Below are 16,310 nucleotides of genomic sequence, written 5' to 3' on the forward strand. Positions count from 1 at the left end.
TTCACAAGGAAGGGAACCACTCTTAGCAAAGTTACACAGTGCCCATCCGGAATCTCAAGAATGAAGACGACAGCGCAAAGTTATCTTTGGTGGCCAGGAATGGATGGCGATATTGAGAAAGTGGATAAACGCCGTGTGCAATGCCAAAAGCTACAGAAAGTTGCTGGTGGCAGCTCCATTACACCTATGAGAGTGACCTGGTAGGCCCTGGGTGAGGTTGCATATAGATTACGTTGGTCTTTTTCTTGGAACCATGTTTTTACAGATCATGGATGCTCATTCCAAGTGGTTAGATATTTATAAGGTTAAGTCACCAACATCAGGCACTACCATAAGAAAGTTACACCATCCATAGATTGCCAGAAGTAATTGTCTCAGATAATGGTACTGTGTTTACTAGTGCTGAATTTCAAGGATTTGTCAGACTAAATGGTATCAAACACGTGAAGACTGTGCCACACCATCCGTTATCTAACAGACTGGCGGAAAGAGCAGTAGAAACTTTAAAGGCAGGAATGAGAAAGTTAACAGGTGAATTATTGGAAACTTAACTTGCTTGTTTCCTATTTCACTACAGAACAAACCCCCACACAATGACAGGTGCAACACCTGCAGAGTTACTGATGAGGTGCCATCTTCGAACAAGACTAAGCCTGATGCTTCCCAATTTGGAGGGGAAGGTGAAGAAAAGTCAAGGGAACCAAAAAGCGACTCATGATTTGCATAGTCGTGAGCGACAATTTACTATTGGAGAAGCAGTATATGTAAGGAATTTTGGTGGAGGACTAAAGTGGTTACCTGTAAGCTCTGTGAATGGACCATTGCCGTACCACATGGAAGTGGAGGGCCGGATCACCCATAAGCATGTGGATTGTTTAAGAAGAAGCAAGATACCCCAACAAAATGATGTTCCACCTGTAACCAATGCTGAACCTGTGGTTCCTGTTGAAGTTGCTCAACCAAGGATAGGCATTCCTGATGTCTTTGTCGGAGTGGATGACACTGAACTACCTGTGCCTAATGAGGTACCTGATGTTAATGCGGTTCCAGAGAATGTGATTCCTGTCAAAGAATCGGAAGTTGTGGAATTACGATGTTCCACACGGATCAGGAAACCACTTGAAAGACTAAACTTGTAATTTCATGACCTGTGTAAATATTGTAATGTCATGAGATAAATATCCTTGTAGATACAAAATGCACAGAAAAGTTAAAGGGGGAGGAAAATAGTAATTATAGTTCTGATAAACATAGGACTGTAGCTTTAGGAATAATCCTTTTGTAAGATCACATGATCTGTGTAAACCAATGAGTTAGCAGCATGGGGAACCTCTAGGAGAGAGTTCTTCTTTAGTTATTGAGTTAGATGCACACATGTACTGCTGTCTTGTAAATAAAGTTCAATATTTTCACCAAGAAAAGTTGCCTGGAAAATCAACTCTATAACAGGCTAGGAGTCAAAGTTTGCTTTGTAACCTTCCTGTTTTGTGCCCAATTGGGACATATGTTAAATGCCCTCTTTAAATGCAAGTGGTTAACTGAATTTGACTATTTAGGATTGCTAGTTAAAAATATGGTTGATGTTTAGCCCAGTAATTTATTATAGAATTTACTGTTCCAATGAAAGTAGACATAACAAATTGTGTGTGTTTTTACTGGGAGTTTATAAAAAGTACCCTGTGTGGTGCAGCTTTAATTAGTATTGGGGTTAGAGTTGAAAGGGGAAAGGGGATCGTGCTGCTGCAAAGGAAGGTGTTTCTCAATGTCTGATCTTCACAGACACAGGCCGCATATCAGTTAAAGAATTGGTTGCTGCAAACGCCATGGAGGAAATAGAAACGGAGGAGGAGAAGCTTTTTAAAAAGCACCGTAAGGAAAAGAAGGAATTACAGGGTAGGTGAAACCGGAGAGAGAGGAGCGGCTCCTGCCCGGGAAACGGCTGCTGGGTTTCTGCGTCTTGCAGCAGAATTTGCTGCCCTTGGTGAAAGGAGCCGCCGAGTTTGTGTCGAAGGGGCAATGCTGGCGGCTAGTGAACAGCTGGGTTCATTTACCCCCGTCTGGCTGGGGTCTTTACCGGGTTGGAGGGAGCCGAGGAGGCGCTGATCCCCGGACCGCGGCCTCTCTCTCTCCCCCGCCATCCCCCCCTCACTCCGGCTGGTCTCGGCCTGATGCACAGTGATCCTGCCCGCCAGCCAGGCACGTTCACTCGGCACATTCCTGCCTCTTTCCCAAACCACCGCACTTCGGAACTCTATGCTGTAATGTAGGAAACGGCAGCCACCTTGGGCACAGCAAACTCCCATAAAGAACAACGTGACCATGACCAGAAAATCTTGTTTTTGTGATTTGATTGAAGGACAAGTATGGGCCAGGACACTAGAGATAACTCCCCTGCTCTTCTTCGAAATAGCACTGCACTGGAGTGTTAACCTTGAGTTTTGTGGTCAAGTAGTCGAGTGGGACTAACGAACATATTAAATAGGAGCAGAAGTAGGCCATTATGTCCCTCAAGCTTGCTCCTCCATTCCATAAGATCGTGGCTGATCTGTCTGTGTCTTGAATCCTTTCTACCTCTGATAACCTTTCGATTCCCTTGCCTAACAAGAATCTTATCTAAAACAAAAACAGATTTACCTGGGAAAAGCTCAGCAGGTCTGGCAGCGTCGGCGGAGAAGAAAAGAGTTGACGTTTCGAGTCCTCATGAGGACTCGAAACGTCAACTCTTCTCCGCCGATGCTGCCAGACCTGCTGAGTTTTTCCAGGTAATTCTGTATTTGTTTTGGATTTCCAGCATCCGCAGTAATTTTTTGTTTGTAAGAATCTTATCTACCTCTGCCTTAAAGATGTTCAAAGACCCCACCTCCACCTCCTTCAGAGGCTAAGTTCCAAAGTCGCACAACCCTTTGAGAGAAAAAGTTTCTCCTCATTTCTGCCCTAAAAGGGCAACTCAATTTTAAAACAGTGCCGCCTGGTTCTGGACTGATCCACAAGAAGAAACATCCTTTCCACACCCACCTTGTCAATGCCATTCAGGATCTTATTTACTTCAGTCAAGTCCCCTCACTCCCCTAAAAGCCAGTGGAAACAAGCCCAGTCTGTCTCACCTTTCTGCATAAGATAACCTGCTCATTCCAGCTATCAATCTAGTAAACTTTCTCTGAACTGCCTCCAACACGTTGTGACTCGGAGGTGAGAATGTTACCAGCTGAGCCACAGCTGACACAAAATACATTCTATTTTCTAATGATGTAATGTTATTAAATGAAAAGTAAAATTTGACATTGTGCTCATTTGGTTACCTAACAATTATACACAGATGAGCTTGGAAAGAAATCTGTTGGGGGGTGGTGGGTTGTGCAGCACTGGCATGGATAATTGATAAGAGTCTATTATGTTAACTTTAGAATGAAGATGAATGATCAATCATGACCAGCAACTGTACCTTTTTAGAGATGATGAAATAGACATTTATCAGGGCTGTGGGATAGTCTGCGGTTTTACTTCATTCTATTTTACTGGCTAAAGAGCAAGGAAATTTTAGTCATTTGGTAGTACAGAACTTGAGTATTGATGAAAAAAGATATGTTGAAGCTTTTCATCTTGCACTCATCAGGACACTTTGCAAGAATACCAAAATAAGGGAAAAACAACAATTTATACTGTGTGAGAGGAGTGCTGATTGGTTGTCAAGTGGACTCTGATTGGTAGAGGCATTATCATGAAGAATGCACTATTTGATGGTGACTGACAGTTAACTACCAGCATTGGTTGAAATGTAAACCAGGCAGATTGACCTGACTCATTTCTCAGGGCAATGCCTTGACCAATCAGGGTCAATCTGCCTGGTTTAAATTTCAAACAATGCTGGTAGTTAACTGTCAGTCACCATCAATTAGTACATTCGCCATGACAACACCTCTACCAATCAGGGTCCACTTGCTAACCAATCAGCATTCCGCTCTCTCACTGTATAAAGTGTTGTTTTCCCCTTATATTGGTATTCTTGCGAAGTGTCCTGATGAGTGAAAGATGAAAAGCTTTGACATGTCACTTTTTTCAGTAATACTAAAGTTAATTTTAATAAACAAAAAATGCTGGAAAAACTCAGCAGGCCTGACAGCATCTGTGGCGAGAAAGACAGAGTTAACATTTCAAGTCTGTAGGATTCTTCTTCAGAGCTTGAGTCATATGGACTCAAAACGTTAACTCTGTTTCTCTCCACAGATGCTGTCAGACCTGCTGAGTTTTTCCAGCATTTTTTGTTTTTGTTTCAGATTTTCAGCATCCACAGTATTTTGCCTTTATCTTAATTTTAATAAACTTTATTCATAAAGCAAAAATGTAAAATATCCAAAAAACCATTCTGTACATTGCACAAGTGATAATCATAATTCAAAGGCACTTTGAGTTACATTATTCCAAGAAATGTTGGAATACATTCAAACGTTGCAATTCAAAGGATGCTAAATTTACATTGACATACACTGTTGGCATTGGCAACAATACTTTCATTGTGCTTGAAAGTATGTTACATTTACATTGAGTTAGACAATTTCCACAGTGTTAGCACTAATAAATTAATTTCTATCTAGTGTCATTGTATTTGAGAAGATGCTGCATTTGTATTGAGCTGCTTGGTTTCAAATATTGTTGGCACAAACACATCTAATTCTATCCAAAATATTTGGGGATATTTATTGGGAGGTCTTGTGGTGTGGTGGGTAGCCTCTCTGCCTCTGACTCAGGAGCTTCAGGTTTGAGTCCCAAGCCAGGACTTGATGGCCAAGGAAGGTGCATTCATGGCATAGCCAGACAGGTTGTTTATCAACCTTCCAACATGTGCAAATGGCAGGCGGTAAGAGCGGGAGGGATTCCCATCTGATTGAAAGAAAGTTGGAGCTTCGATCATCACTATCCATTGGCCCAGACTGCAACATGCATGTAAAAGTGCATGTTGCCACTGCAACTCATACTCCTTCAGTGATCTGTAATACACTACCAGCACCATCAACTTGAAGAAAAAGTGTTGAGGAAAAAAGGCAGGAAAGAATAAATGAGAAGTAAATACTCTTAAACTGTTAGCTATTTGATATTCAGTGATAAGTTAAAATCTGAACTTTGTAGAAACAGGTGTTATGGACTCCAAGTTATGAATAATTACAAAGATTGTGAAGTTGATGAAAATGGATAATGCTGGTAAAATAGTAAGCATTTGTATTTTAGTGCAACATGATGCTCACTTTATTTTACAAAAGGCTTTAAGCCAAAATTTAAGAATGTAGTCCCTTTAATGCCGACATATCCAGAGACAGAGTAGGTTGGTAAGTATTTTAACGATTGAGAATAAATATGTTAATTTCAAGCTCTCAATTTCAGCATGTGACTTCTTGCATACTGGTACTTCAAGAAACCCTGAATAATTCCAAAAACTACTTTATGACCCTTTGTGAATGTTGAGCTGTATCATTTTTGCTTGTTAATTTACTTGACATAGTTACAAAAGTTGTAATAATATGTAAGAAATATTACTGAACTATCCTTCAGATTTGAGCTTCGCTTTTATGATTTTTTATTCTTTCATGGGATGTTGACGCCACAGTCAAGGCCTGCACTTGTTGCCCATCCCTAATTCCTTTGAACTGAATGGCTTGCTTGACCATTTAGAGGGCACTTAAGAGTCAATCACATTACTGTGCATCTGGAGTCACATGTAGGCCAGACCATGTAAGACGACACACAGGGACATTGAAATAGACATGGAGTCACAGGAGAAGCACAGTTTACAAAGTGTCCAGCAAGGGAAATTGATGGGGTTAAACTGTTTATACTTCAATGCAAGGAGTATTACAAACAAGGTAGATGAGTTAAGGGCACAGGTAGATACATGGCAGCAGGATGTTATTGCTATAATGAAGACCTGGCTAAAGGAGGGACAAAACTGGCAGCTTAATTTCCCTGGTTATAGAATCTTCAGACACGATAGAGTAGGAAATAAAAACGGAGGGGGGGTGGCACTAATGGTTAAAGAATCAATTCCAGTTGTGAGAAGGGATGATATACTAAATGGGTCAACAAACGAGACTTTATGGATTGAGCTTTGAAATAAAAAAGGGGCAGTCACGCTACTGGGAGTATACTACAGACCCCCAAATAGTGAAAGGGAGATAGAACAAATATGTAGGCAAATTTCTGCTCGTAAGAACAAGAGGGCAATAATAATAGGAGACTTCAACTATCCTAATATCAACTGGGATTCAAAAAATATAAGGGGCACTGAGGAAGAAAAAGTCATGCAGTGTGTCCAGGAAAATTTTTTCAACCAGTTAGTGACAAACCCAATGAGAGGAGATGCAATTCTAGACCTAGTCTTGGGGAACGAAGAAGGGCAAGTGGGTGAAGTGATAGTTGACGACCATATCGGGGACAGTGATCACAATTCAGTTAGATTTAGCATTACCATGGAAAAGCACAGAGATAAGGCAGGAGTAAAGGTCTAAAACTGGGGGAAGGCAAATTTTGCAGAAATGAAAAGGGACTTGGCTGAGGTGGACTGGACAGCACTGCTGGAGGATAAAACAGTGGAAAACCAGTGGGAAGCACCAAAAAGCGAGATCCTAATTGTACAAAGTAGACATGTCCCCTACAAAAATAAGAGTGGTACTGCCAAATCTAGACACCCCTGGTTGTTTAGAGGAATACAGGGGAAGATCAAACAGAAAAAGAAAGTGTATGATAGGCACAAATAACTAAGCACTGCAGATAGCCTAGACGAATATAGGAAGTGCAGGGATGAAGTGAAAAAGGAAATAAGGAAATCAAAGAGCGGGTATGAAAAAAGATTAGCAAGTAAAGTTAAAGATAACCCAAAGATGTTTTACCAATACATTAATGCTAAAAGGTTAGTTAAGGAACACGTGGGACCTATCAGAGATGAAGATGGAAACTTGTGTGTAGATGCAGAGGCTGTGGGAAGGGTTTTGAATGAATGTTTTGTCTCCGTGTTTACAAAGGAAAGGGGGGGGATGTAGATATAGTAGTCCAGGAGGAACACTGCGAGATATTGGACGGGATAGTCATAAAGAGAGAAGTACTCGAAGGGTTGAAATCCTTGAAAGTTGATAAGTCACCAGGGCCGGATGGATTGTTTCCGAGGCTGCTGAAGGAAGTCAGGGAGAAGATAGCGGATGTTCTGAGGATGATTTTCCAATCTTCACTAGATACAGGGGAGGTACTGGAGGACTGGAGAAATGCAAACGTAGTTCCATTGTTTAAAAAGGATCAAAGGAAATGCCAAACAATTATAGGCCAGTTAGCCTCACATCGGTGGTGAGCAAATTAGTAGAATCAATCCTGAGAGAGAGGATTAACTGTCATGTGGAAAGGCATGGACTAGTCAGGGATGTTCAGCATGGATTTGTTAAAGGAAGGTCTTCCCTCCAAATTTGATTGAATTCTTTGAGGAAGTGACAAGAAGGGTTGATGAAGTTAGTGCAGTGGATGTTGTGTACATGGATTTTAGCAAGGCATTTGACAAGGTCCCACATGGCAGATTGGTCAGGAAAGTAAAAGCCCATGGGATTCAGGGTGATGTGGCAAACTGAATAAAAGGTTGGTTTTGTAACAGGAAACAAAGAGTAATGGTCGATGGATGCCCTTGCGAATGGAAAGTTGTCTCAAGTGGTGTTCCACAGGGCTCAGTGTTGGGACCCTTGCTGTTTGTGTTATATATTAACGATTTGGACGTGAACGTGGGAGGCACAATTGGGAAGTTTGCAGATGACACAAAGATTGGCTGAATAGTGGATAGTGTAGAGGATAGCCATAATCTCCAAAACGATATAGATGGGTTGGTGGAGTGGGCGGTAAAGTGGCAGATGGATTTTAACATAGAGAAGTGTGAGGTCATACATTTAGGGAGGTTAAACAGTTACAGGGATTACACAATAAATGGGAATATACTAAGAGGGGTAGATGAAGTGAGAGATCTTGGCGTACAAGTACATAGGTCCCTGAAGGCAGCAGTTCAAGTAGACAAGGTTGTAAAGAAGGCATATGGGATGCTGTCCTTCATTGGCAGAGGTATAGAATATAAAAGCAAGGATATAATGTTGGAATTGTGTAAAACACTGGTGAGGCCACAACTGGAGTATTGTGTGCAGTTCTGGTCACCACATTACAGGAAGGACGTAATACCTCTGGAGAGAGTGCCGAGGAGGTTTACAAGAATGTTGCCAGGTTTAGAAAAGTGTAGCTACGAGGAGAGATTGGACAGGTTGGGGTTATTTTCCTTGGAACAAAGAAAGCTGAGAGGTGACTAGATTGAGGTGTACAAGACTTATGAGGGGAATAGATAGAGTGGACAGGATAAAATTATTTCCCGAACCAGGGGACATAGATTCAAGATAAGTGGCAGAAGGTGTAGGGGGGACATGAGGAAGAACTTATTTACGCAGAGGGTAGTGGGTGTCTGGAATTCGCAGCCCAAGTTGGTGGTAGAGGCAGAAACTCTAAACTCTTTTAAAAAGTACCTGGATCTGCACCTTAAGTGCTGTAAGCTACAGGGCTATGGGCTGGGCGCAGGAAGGTGGGATTAGAAAGGACACGTGGGTGTCCTTGGGCTGGCATGGACAAGATGGGCCAAATGGCCTCCTTCAGTGCTGTAACTTTTCTATGGTTTTCTATTACCTTCTGTAAAGGGCAGTGGTGAAACAGATGGGTTTTTACAACAATCGATGATAGTCGTCATAGTACCCATTACTGAGACTAAGTTGAATTTAAATTTCACCAGCTGCCATGGTGGGATTCACACCCTGTATCAAGAGCCTTAACCTGGGCCTCTGGATTACTAGTCCAGTCGCATTACCACAACAGGAGGAGAGGGTGGCGTAGTGATAACGTCACTGGACTAGTAATGCAGAGTCCCGTTGACATCACAGGCAAGGCCAGCACATGTTGCCCATCCCTAAATGCCCTAAATTTAAATTAATAAATCTGGAATTGAAAGCTAGTCTCAGTAATTGTGAGAGTGAAATTAGCATTGATTGTTGTAAAACTCATCTGGTTCACAAATGTCCTTTAGGGAAGGAAATCTGCCAACCTTACCTGGTTTGGCTTACACTGACTCCAGACCCAGAGCAATGTGGTTGACTCTTAACTGCTCTCTGAAATGACCTAGCAGACCTCTTGGTTGTGCCAAACCACTACTTTTATAATTTGTGAATTGCTCAATTAAATATCATGCAGATAGGTATGTTCTGCTTTATGTATATATGTAGAAATTATTTTCATATGCAAAAAAGCAAAATTCTAAATATGATGCCTTCACTTTGAATTGCAGCTAGAATACAGGCAATGAAAAGTGCTGTCGCTAAAAATGACAAGAAAAGAAGAAAACAGCTGGTAGAGGAAGTTGCAAAATTTGAGGCCGAATTGGAACTAAGGCATGAGGAGGAACTTAAACAGCTCACTCAATCACTTGATAAATCTAGTACGGTGAGGGAATGGTATTGTGTTTAGATTCCTTCTTCCCCCTTTTTTCAAATAAAGCTATTAAAATGGACAGAATATACAGTATTCTATATGTATCATAGAAAATTCTTGGCATCAGCGCATGATGCTGCCTCAGTTTGAGAGTTTTAATCATAGGGCATTCTCATTCTTGCTTTGGCTACATAGCGTAAATGAAAGATTCGTCACACAGGAAGTGAAAAGCATCAGTAATCAAACTTCAGTTCAACTTGTGAACCCAAATCTCAGATCATCATCTCCTATTTTGAATAGAATAGTGAAAAGTTAATTGGTTTTAACACAACCTTGAGCTTTATTCTTATTACTTTATATGGATTCTGAATATCTGGCTTGTCACAGCTTTAAAATAAATTCCCAGTCATTTGTTGTATACAAATACCGCAGTAGTAAACGGACGTTGAAAAGAACCATGAATTTTTAAGAGTTCCTGATGCACTTTAATTGGTTAACTATTCTTGCAAGTGAAGACAAAGCTGAAAATAAGCGCTGCATTCGATATCTGCCAGTTCATTCTAAGTACATCATTCATATACATGCTGATATATGCAGTTCTCAAAGGCCATTGTAAAAATTGGAGTGTTACCATAGAAACTTTTACAAGTGGGTACTGTCAGTGAAAATTATCCAGTATGGGGAGGAAAATAAAGTCTTCAATATAATCAAACCGTAATACAATTTATCATATAATGCATTCAAATTTAAATTAAAGTGAATGATAGAGCCTAATTATGTAAAACAACTATTTTGATGGATAAAAAACATTGTTAGCCAAATCTTAATTTTATTTCATAAAATTTACCTGTGCAGCCATTTGTCCAACTTGCAGGAATTGTAGTCAGGTCTATATAATAACTGGCACAAAATTTGTTATCACAAAATTGTGCTTAAACTTTCCTGTCTTCACAGTGACTCACAAGTAACTAATCAAAAGTTGCAATTTGCAATGTGACGCAATTCAACATACATAAGCTACTCTAAAGCTTTGCAGTCCCAAGTTATCCAGAGTGTTTTAAAATCATTATTGTTGTACTGATTTTATGAATGGAAGTCTCCGTAGTCCCAGAAGCTGTTCTCTCATTAGAGAGAGACGACTGGTGGTGAGTTTAACCTGAAAATTGCCACACCTTAAGCGAGGGCGAGGTTGAAAAAGAGGGGCCTTCATGGATGACCTCACCCGGTACTGGAATTGAACCCGCACTGTTAGCATCACTCTGCATCACAAACCAGCCATCCAGCCAACTGAGCTTTGTCCTTACTCTTTTTCAAAAAAAATTACACAATAATGTACAAACAAAGAATAAACCCTTCATTTGTATGACTCCTGGGGGGAAAATATAGATTCTCTAGATCTGTTCGGTTTTAATTGAAGTGATGCATGTCTTGCAATGTGCCTAACATATTTTCAATCATACAGTATTCAAAATTGGTAAGGCAACAGAAAGCCTTGCTTTTTGAATTTAGTTATAGGATTTCCATTGACAAACAAGGGCTATGACAATAATGTAAATTAATGCTCTAAAGCCATGTTAAAATGGGTATCTGAGAAAGATTTTAAGTTCTGATCATAATCTTTCCCTTTAGGTTGAATCATCTACTAATGGAATTGCAAATTTAGAATTGGAGATTGAAAATGGGAAAGCAATTAAGCAGTCTCGGGTATCCAAGGCGCAGAAAAGAAGGGTATGTTTTTGACTACAAGTAACTTGATCGTATTGTCCCTATTGATTTCTTTAGAAATCGAAATCATGTGGCAAATGCATAGTTTTAAGTTCAAGATGATGTTTAAATACATTTTCTAATATTTGATTTTAATCATTTTAAAAAATATATGTTTTCAACTCCAACACAAGGAAAAGAAAGCTGCTCAGGACAAAGAAAGGGAAGAGAGAATAGCTGAAGCTGAAATTGAGAACTTGAAAGGAGCCAGGCACCTGGAAAAGCAGAAACTTGCTGAAATTCTTGCTAAAAGGCAGTTGCAGATCAAGCAGATACCATCTGATGGTCACTGCATGTACAAAGCTATTGAAGATCAACTTAAAAAACAGAACGGTCTATTGACCATTGCAGAGCTAAGGACACGGGCAGCTGAGTACATGAGAAGTCATGTGGATGACTTCCTACCTTTTCTGACCAACTCTAATACAGGAGACATGTATACACCTGGTAAGTATTAGGCTGGTGCAACAAATGCTTGAAGTTACTGATTCTGTTAAAAGTTAACTTGCAATTGTATTTATATATTATGTCTTTGTTGCACAAAGGAGCAAGTATTGTAATGTTTTCAAACACATCTAGGCTGCACCATTTTTCTACTATCAGAGGCCATTAGCGTACTTTAGCACATCTCCAATACCCTGTTCACATATTTTATCCCAGTCTGCCTCCTGTTCCTCATTTATACGATGGCTTCAATGATTTTTGGCCTGGATTTTGTAGTGGTAATGATAGCAAAACTGTCAGCATTTGCCTTAGTTACTCCTTTGAAACTTTTAGAGTCTGCTTTTCAAATGTGGAAATCTAGAAACTGATGTCAGTGAATCCATACTTCTTCAGTTGAGCACTGTTGAGGAGCCCTCAGACTGTAACAAATGGGGAATCTTTGAACTGATGAGAATTTCCACCCTTACACTCTTTGTTTAAAACCGTTAAAGAAATTACACCTTGTTGAATAAGGTGTAACTAGATTTTTACAGCATATTAAGTTCATAATTACTGTTAAACAGTCTCACTGGCCCTGGAAGAATCATTTTATATTTGTGCATTAGAGTTTCTTATTACAATGGAGAAATTTGACACGTTTTTAACAGTTTGTTCATGATATTTTAATTTCAACCAATGTGTATGCCACAATTTATTTTTCTACCTGTAAATTTAAAATTAAAAGTGAATAGGTAGTGGTTTTTATTTCCTGGTTTGCTGTCTGTGAGACTACTTAAATTTGATTGGCTGCTTCTCCTCCTTGATGACATGACTGTTGCTGGACATCTGGAGATCCCCCCAACTTAGCACCAGATTTAAACTGACTTTGGGAAAGGGGAAATCCATGTCACTGAAATCGCTAGATCTTTGTGGGCAGTTTTCTTTGAGGTTAGGGATGAACGTTATAGCTTCGCCCTTGACTGTAAAATGTGGGCTGCGATTCAATTTCTGACTTGTATATTGATGATACCCACTTTCACTTTTCTAGTTCCATCATTGACTCCATGATTGTCACTTTGCTCACTGTCAGATTGTTAAGAATTAAATTGTGGATAAGCCAGAACTTTTTAAAAGTTAGTATTTGTAAAAGTGAAGTCATCTATTTGGCACCTGCTAAAAACATAACCTTTCCTCAGCTGTTTTCTCAGGGTGAACCTGATGGTGCAGACCTTAAGTATTCTATCCAGCCCTAGCTGTGCTTCAAACTTCATATTTTCCATACCATCAAAACTGCTTACTTTAACCTAATAACATTGCTTCCCTGCACCATTATTCTGCCCCTCACTATTGCTGAAATTCTTAACCAGCCTTCTGTTATTTCTGGATTTGACTTCACCAATGGGCATCTCATTAGCTCCACTTTTACTTAAACTACAGCTTGTCTAAAACTTCTCTGCCAGAATCTTGCCCTGCACTAACCTCACACATCACCTCTATCTGCACCAAATTCCATTGGCTTCCTGTCCCTCAATAGATTGAATTCAAGACCCTCGTCTTTATTTACAAATCTCTTTGGCCTTTTCTCACCATGGCTCTATAGTCTCTTACAGCTCTACATCCCAGTTCATGTTCTTCTGTTCAACTTTGGCTTTCTATACATTGTCTTCCACCCCCAAAAAACTCTTCTATTGCACTCTTTTGTTTATGGCAGAGAATTCTATTGTCTCCGCCTTACTATCTCTTTCCAAACTCCTCGAATTAGTACCATTTTCCTTCCATCATAAACTTATTTTTTTTAACCATGTTTTCAGTTATCTCCATTTGAATCCTTTATTAATTCTTGGCATTTGTTTCTCTTCTTAGAAATATCTGAAAGTACTTCAATTTTAAAAGTGCTATAGACAATCTCTTGTTTATAACGTTAGAAAATTATATACAAGACATTGTCTTATTTTCCAAAAAGATTGTTTGAGAACATCACTTTCTTAAAAATTGGCAAATCAGAACTAAATTATTCCTTTGTGATGCACAGCTTGTAGTGTCCCACAGCTAATTAATCTTCAGACGGAAGCAGATCTGTAGATATTTTGTCCTATAAGTTGGTCTGTTTTGTAAGTTTTCTTCTCATGCACTGATATTACTTTACTGTGATATTAAAGTTTATCAAATGTCAGGAATAACTTTATTATTGTAATACTACACACAGCTAATATAAACACTTGCATACAATTTTAGTAATAAAGCAGTAAATATTTAAATTATTTTCCTTCTGTCCCATTCTCACCGCTTTTCTGTGTCTCTCCTTTTTTCACAACTTATTTTCTTAGAAGGTAACTTCAAAACCTTTTACGTTTTTGCTTAATGTTTGCTTCCGTCTTTTAGGCAAAATTAAGAGAAAACATCAAGTTTTTAAGATAGATGTAAGGAGCTTATTTGACTTCGACTGTAGGAACACCAAACTTTGTAATCTTTCACTTGTTACATATACACAGACACATACACACAATGTAAGAACAAAGGGTATTATCATTGCATGACTTGTTCTAATTATTTCAAATCAAAACTGTGTGGAACTTGATACCCTATATCTCATTAGAAATCTTATCTGCCATTTGACTTCCTGCTATTACACTTTGTCACACATTTTGTGTCATTTTTCCCCCATTTATCATTTCCTGTTTCTATACTTATGAAGCGTTTTGCTTTTGTAATCTTACCATGGTTTAATTACACAGACTATCATGGATCTGAAATTTTTCTGAGAGGCCTTTTAATTTTAATCTCTTTCAACATTCTGGGATAATTACAATCTAATCTAGAGGTGTGTATTTGTTTTTAGTCTTTTCAGCTTGATTAGAACATCAGTCTTGTTATATTGAAGTTCAGAAGTACTTTTGGTACTTTTAATGTGAAGTGCATGTTGGTTGTGTCTTCTCCGATGAATGAATATTTTGAGGAAGTATAATCATTTAGAATATTTACTATTTCTTGCTGAGATGATTATATTAGATTGACAATTGGCCTTTTAGGAAGATGAAAGAGTGTGGAACTAGGATTAGAATTAAAAGTCCAGTTGAAAAGATAACACTGATATTATGGGCCTGATGGTATCCTTCTGTGCTCTAATTTCTATGAATCTCATTTTTCACCCTTGAGTTCCTCTTGGAGAAAAGTGGAAGTAGGTATGATGAGATAGACAGTGAAAATAGGCTGTTGTGCCTATTTGGGAAAGTCTAGATTTGATCATTGATTCTTTCACTTTATTAAATTGTACATTTTTGAAGAAACTTCCCATGAAGAATTGTATACACTAAATTTACAGGTGGATGTGCTGAACAGTAAAATTTTGTCTCTAGAGTGTGGAAGCTGGTACAAAGTGCATTAAAGGAATACTGCATTTGTTCCTGTTACCAGCAGTTCAGGAAAATATAAGTCAAGCTGTCAATTGTAAATCAGAACAGGAACAAATTCAATTTTATTCAACATCTGAAGGGCAGTCACTTTGCCTTCACATCAAGCCAGCATTTATCGAGTAAGGCATCAAGGAGCTCCAGCAAAAGTGAAGTCAATTGAAATCAAGGGAAAACTCTCCACTGATTGGAATCATACCTAGCAGAAAGGAAAATGCTTCTGGCTGTTGGAAGCCAACCGTTTCAGCCCCATGATATCACTACAGGATAAAAGCAAAATACTGTGGATGCTGGAAATCTGAAACAAAAACAGAAAATGCTGGAAAAACTCCAGATCTAGCAGCATCTGTGGAGAGGGAAACAGAGTTAACGTTTCGAGTCCACATGACCCTTCAGCTCCACAGATGTTGCTAGACCTGCTGGGTTATTTCCAGCATTTTCTGTTTTTATATCACTACACGAGTTCCTTGTGGTGATGTCCTAGGCCTAACTGTCTTAGCTGCTTCATCAATGACTTGGTCTCCATCACAATGTCAAAAGTGGGGAGGTTCGCTGATAATTGTACAGTGTTCAGAACCATTCACAACCCCTCAAGAAACTGAAGCATTTCATGCCTGCATGCAGCAACAGTTGGAATATGTTCAGGCTTGGGCTGATAAGTAGCAACTAACATTTGTGTCACACAATTGCCAGGCAATGACCATCTCCAACAAGAGAGAACCTAACCATCTGTCCTTGACATTCAGTGGCATTACCATTGCTGAACCCCTTACGATCAACATCCTGGGGTGTTCAGCAGCATTATAATTGCTGAACTGAAATCCCCACCATCAACTTTCTGTGATCTAGCATGATAACTGGGATAATAGCTACACTCTTGAAATAGGAGTTTTGATTTGAAGTTTTTCCAGATCTACTTTGCCTAATATCTAAACCAATATATTTAAAAGCCCCAAAAAACCTGGCTCTCAATTTTAAATTCTACTCTAATCTTATTAATAACACATTTCTCAAATTCTGCAGTAACACCCCATAAGAACTAATCAATATGTATCATGAAGATGCCTGGAAATTTCCCTTCATGATACCAATAAAACATTATGAGATCCATTTTTTAGTTGCACATAAGCTATTTTCAGCAAAATACATTTCACTGAAAAAATACCATACCTTGAAGCAGCAATCAGGCTGTTGACATATTTGTTTAGTTTGTGTGGTTTTCCTTCTGTGTCT

At 39.1% G+C, this 16,310-nt stretch overlaps 1 protein-coding gene across 1 annotated transcript in view; it reads left to right on the forward strand.

Annotated features, from left to right (window-relative positions):
• Nucleotides 1-1,715: 1,715 nt before the first annotated feature.
• otud6b (OTU deubiquitinase 6B) overlaps nucleotides 1,716-16,310 on the forward strand; it is a 38,900-nt gene continuing 24,305 nt past the window's right edge. The window contains exons 1-4 of the mRNA XM_078540723.1: nucleotides 1,716-1,893; nucleotides 9,338-9,492; nucleotides 11,110-11,208; nucleotides 11,379-11,691. Coding sequence (XP_078396849.1) covers nucleotides 1,824-1,893; nucleotides 9,338-9,492; nucleotides 11,110-11,208; nucleotides 11,379-11,691 — 637 coding nt within the window. The 5' untranslated portion in view covers nucleotides 1,716-1,823. The remainder of the gene's footprint in view (nucleotides 1,894-9,337; nucleotides 9,493-11,109; nucleotides 11,209-11,378; nucleotides 11,692-16,310) is intronic.

This window comes from Cetorhinus maximus, chromosome 4, assembly GCF_964194155.1.
Source record: "Cetorhinus maximus chromosome 4, sCetMax3.hap1.1, whole genome shotgun sequence".
NCBI lineage: Eukaryota > Metazoa > Chordata > Chondrichthyes > Lamniformes > Cetorhinidae > Cetorhinus > Cetorhinus maximus.